This window comes from Microtus ochrogaster, chromosome 4, assembly GCF_000317375.1.
Source record: "Microtus ochrogaster isolate Prairie Vole_2 chromosome 4, MicOch1.0, whole genome shotgun sequence".
Classification (NCBI taxonomy): domain Eukaryota; kingdom Metazoa; phylum Chordata; class Mammalia; order Rodentia; family Cricetidae; genus Microtus; species Microtus ochrogaster.
The window spans coordinates 81,045,177-81,050,302 of record NC_022011.1 but is presented as its reverse complement, the minus strand read 5'-3'; the positions used below and the strand labels follow the sequence as shown (position 1 = coordinate 81,050,302).

Below are 5,126 nucleotides of genomic sequence, written 5' to 3'. Positions count from 1 at the left end.
AAAAAAAAAAAAAAAAAAAAAACCCATTTAAAGGAAAATATTCCCAACGCCCCCATAAACAGACCACAGTTCAGTTTTAGAGGGCAGGAATTACCGCTGCAGCTTGCACCTTCCCCAGCGGAAACCAGATGATCTGATGGACAGCAGCTCTAGGAATCAGCGCATACCCTTGGTACGATAAGCTTTCCCAAGCCCCATCCCAAAGAAGGGAGGAGAAAACAGCAACAAGGGCAGCAGACCCGCACTCAATTATAGTCATAAACCTTTGGTGCAAAATCTAAACTAAGAAAGCAAACTTGGGTAGTGCACAGTAGTGCATGCCTTTAATCCCCATACCTGGGGTGGGTGTGGAGGGTAGAAGCATGTAGACCTCTGTGAGTTCAAAACCAGCCTGGCTTACATAATAAGTACCAGGGTTATGTACTGAGCTTGCCAAACAAACAAACAAACAAACACATAAACAAATTGGTACCATTCTATAAAATGTACAATCAAAATTTAATTATACAGCTTACACTTTTTTCCTAGCAGTACTTGAATGCTCCCCCTCCACCAAAAGCACAGAACCAGTAGATAACAGAATTAAAATTCTTGCATTTCCAACATATTTCTCCTTTCCTCATCTTTGTATAACCAAGCACCTGACTTACAGGGATCTAGAAAGATGCCACCAGGAATCAGACGAAATGAGAGGGCTCACCTCCACAACCACTACTGACAGCTGGTAGCATCACTTCTGTTAACCAGTGACCTGTAACCAATATAAGGACCTAAGAACATTTTAAGCCTTTATCAACTGGCTAAGGATAACTCACAGACAGAGTTATACTGCATTGCCAAATTTGGTATAGCAATTAGGAAATAGGATGGTTTCTACACTATCATCATTTATGGCGCTGGGAATTAGACCCAGGGTCTTGCACATGCTAAGCAAATGTACCTCTGACTTACATGCCAAGACCTTAGGATCCCCACCCACCCCCAGACAAGGTTTCTCTGTGTAGCCCTGGTTCTTCTAGAACTCTCTCTGTAGACAAACCTGGCCTCAACTCACAGAAATCCACCTGCCTCTCTCTCTGGAGTGCTGGAGCTACCACCACTGGGCTTTGGACCTTGCATTTTTGAGACAGGGTCTTGCCACATAGGTGGCCTCTAACTCGTGATACCCTTGCCTCTGCCTCCCAAGTGCTGGGCCATCATGCCTACCTCCATATTCACTTTAAGTTAATCTTAACCCTTCATGGAAAAAGGTCATCCAAATCTATTTCCTTTCTTTCCAACAAGTCAGGCGAGCACTAGCATTTATGGGTGATACAAAACCCTTTCAAGGCTAGAGGGAAATTCAGAATTACGGTTAACATACTCTACAATCTGTAGCTATCTTTGTCTAGCCTAAGAATGAAAGCGTACGCAAAGCCCCGTGGCCATCCATCTCCTGGACAGCAGACACGATGCTGCTTTTCAGAAGTAGAGAATGCCCCGTGCTCATGGCGGTGCCGCTCCTCCCTTCAGCTCCACACAGTGTGCTGTTTGTTGTGTGGGTACAAAGCTTACTCGGTTTCTTTGTGATGAAGCCACAATCACAGAGCACTTTTACATTCCTCAGGATAAAAGAAATTTCACAAATTATTCAATAAATCTCCGATTTTCTGTTATTTTCCTGCTCACCTCTGTGTCATTGTTGAGATTCCACAGATCCAGTCTCCCCATGCCATCCACACAGGCAAACAGGGCTGGGTGGGTGGGTGACCACATAACATCATAAACATAGTCTGAGTTATCTTCAAACGCGTACAAGGGCTTGTTATTCTGAAAAAGAAAAACTAATTCTTAGCACTGTCAGCATCAACACGCACAGAAACCCTTAACTACTGATCGCTGAGACACAACAGATGCTGTGGGTGAACAGCTTCACACCAACCCAGCCTGGAAGTGGTCTCGTGGTTTGTGCTACTACAGAGTCACCTGGCAGTATACACTAAGAGCCAAGTATTGGGTTGCAGTTCCTTTTAGCTTGTAGCGGTCTTACTGTTTTTAAGAGAGGAACAGAATATGCTTCAAAGCACTTGTCAGTGAGTGGCTGTGGGAAGACGACAGCCCCGCCGCTGCACTTCTTGAATCACCTGGAAATCTCCCCGCAGAAGCAGAGAAGGACACAGGACAGAGAAAGCAAAGCCTCACACACCGTCCCCAGCAGAAGGAAACAGACTCCAGCTGTAAGAAGGGGGAGCCAAGCTCTCCCAACCACAAGACCTACACGGCCCTAGCATCTTCGTGGAAGAAGTGACTGACGGCTGCGGCACAGACGCCCGCTTGGTACCATGATGAGCAAGCAGCCCGAGAACAGCGCAGAAACTAGGGGAGTTCGGCGTCTCCCCATGTGTAACGAACACCACAGGAGCTAATGGCTCAAGCTCGGTCTCATGCTGTCGCCTGCGCTGCACACACACTTGAAACTAACAGACTTGAGTGTGAGTGTGGAGGCTGGAAGACACCATGTGGGAGGCAGCTCTCTATCTCCTTGTGGGCCTCGGGGCCTGAACCCAGGTTGTCAGCCTTAGTGGGAAGCAAGGAAAGCACCTGCTAAGCCATCCTGCCAGCTCAAAAATAAGTTTTAAAATGTGAGTTTAAAATTTTAAGATACGACAGTTAGTGTCAATAGCATGATTACTGTAGTAGCCCAAAATGCTTGTTTTCAACTAAAACAAACAAAACCAAGCAGAGAAGAGGATTTCCCCCCCTCTTTTAAAGGCACTGTTTTAAGAGTAAGGATCCAGCTTGCCCAGCCTGGAACGGGCACACAATCACCGGCTAAGCTATAAAAAGCTACCCCAGGGGTACACATCAGTGGTATTTCTAGCATGCCAAAGATCCTAAAGCCTTTTAACTACTGAGGCGATATACTTCAAACATCGCATTTCCAGGCAGTTTTAAGGGTTATCATCAAAAACCTAAAACAAAGTTGTTAACAACCATATTCATGCCAGGCAGTGGTGGCTCACGCCTTTAATTCCAGCATTGGGAGGTAGAGGCAAGTAGATCTATCTCTGTGAGTTCAAGGTCAGCCTGGACCATAGTCTATATCATTAGTTCCAGGACAGCCAAGGCTATACAGAGAAACTGTCTCAAAACAAGAACAACAAAAAACCTCAAACCAATCATATTCATATATTCAATAAAAATGTGTGTGTTGGGGACTGGGTTTGGGACTGGGGGAGCAGCTCAGTGACAGAACACTTGCCTTGCATTCTGAGACCCTACTCAGCACTGAAGGAAGCAAGAAGAGTGATGGCCTAAGTGCTGGACACAGCTCAAGGGTAGAACAATTGCCTGGCATGCACCAGACTCTGAGTTCAAGCCCAGTACTGCAAGAAAGAGCTAGAGAATGAACGTTTCACAGCATGGGTTGTGAATGGTGCTCATGGAAGCACCCGGTGCTTAATCACAACGACAAATGAAAGCACCCAGGAAAGTCACTCACGCACTGAAGAGTAAAAGGAAAAACATCAGGAAACTCTTAAGTGCGGACAAGGATGCAGAGCAATCGGACCTATACATACTGCTATGGTGGATTAGGAACTGGCAGACTCACTTAGACTTGCCAGTACTATCTGCTCTGAACACATATGCGCGTCCTCTGACCAAGCCACTCCAGGCTAGGCATATGCTCAACAGAACTGTTTATGGCCAGCACAAGACAACTATGACCTGGCATGGTGCTGCACACCTGTAATCCCAGTACTTGGGAAGATCCTATGTTTGAGGCCAGCCTGGGCTACACAGCAAGACTCTACCTAAAAAATCCACAAGGGAGAAAGATAACTCTAACTGTGCTCCTAGCAGAACTGAAGTAACACACACACCATCAGCAGAACGGACACATAAACTATGTTTTATTTACATGGCTGAAAAAGAAATGATCTCTAGCTAGACTCAGCAACATGAAACTCACATCACGGTGCTCAGCAAGCCAGAATGAGAACCTACTCCTTTCTATAAACTACAAACTATTAAAGCAATATGCAAATTAGATTAAAACGTTTATGATAATAAGAAGATTGCTAAGTGTCTCAGGAATCGGTCAGATCAAGCATTTAACTTACTCAGTGGATTGTTACACAGTTTGGGTAAAAGATCACAATTTTATTATTATTATTATTTTTTGTTTGTTTGTTTTTGAGCCAGGGTTTCTCTGTGTAGTTCTGGCTATCTTAGATTCACTCTGTAGACCAGGCTGGCCTCAAACTCAGAATCTGCCTCCCAAGTACTAGGATTAAAGGCATATGCCACTACTGCCCAGTTGAAAAGACCACAATTTTAAAAATTATGTGGAAAAAAAGCAAAATGTCCTTCAATTTAAAAATGTGACATTTTAAAACTCTTTTCTAGTTTAATTTTAAAAACCAGAGTTATCTAAGGATTAGCCAGAGTTTTACCCCACAGAGAAAATGCACATATTTAACATCAAATAATGCTTCATAGTACAGTAATTTAGTATATAATACTGCAAATTAAAATCCTAAGTGGGCCTGTTAAAATATCTTTGAAAGTGCTGTCTTCCCAGACTTTGAAGAGCACTTGTGTCTTACTGGCACTGAGGCAGCAGGAGACTGGAGACCCAGCCTGTTGTTTCAGTCCAGTCAGCAACCAGCTTCAAGGCTCTGAGAGAAGTCACTCATTCTCCTAAGCCTGTTTCCTTGTTTATAAAACAAAGGCTTCGCACTGGTGGCTCTGAAGCTGGCTGCACGCAGTGGCCACCTAGAGAGTTTCTAGTGCAGTGTGTGGGGCTCTCAGGCTCTGGTCTCCCAGGTCTGGATATCAGAGAGCACTTTAAAGTCTAAAAAGCTGCTCAGGCGCATGACCAAGAATGAGAAAGTCTGGGCCAAATGATGCATAATAGGTCTCTTACTCATAAATGACCTGCAAAAACATTTGCCAAGAAGAAATCAAGACAAAGGGCTTCTGTGAAAACAAAACAAGAACAGACATCTGAATAAAAAGAACAAGCATTTGGTTCTGCTGTGGCAGTGAACACTGCATGGTCCAGGGACAGGCCATACAGCCTTTCCTAAGCTCAAGGTCTATGGTGGTCATGGTCCAGGGACAGGCCATACAGCCTTTCCTAA

General features: G+C 44.6%; 1 protein-coding gene across 7 annotated transcripts in view; it reads right to left on the bottom strand.

Annotated features, from left to right (window-relative positions):
* Dync1i2 (dynein cytoplasmic 1 intermediate chain 2) overlaps nucleotides 1–5,126 on the bottom strand; it is a 54,342-nt gene that overhangs the window by 3,421 nt on the left and 45,795 nt on the right. For all 7 annotated transcript variants that reach the window (XM_005346551.3, XM_005346556.3, XM_013345883.2 and 4 more), the window contains one exon: nucleotides 1,669–1,809. In XM_005346551.3, the coding sequence (XP_005346608.1) occupies nucleotides 1,669–1,809 (141 nt within the window). The remainder of the gene's footprint in view (nucleotides 1–1,668; nucleotides 1,810–5,126) is intronic.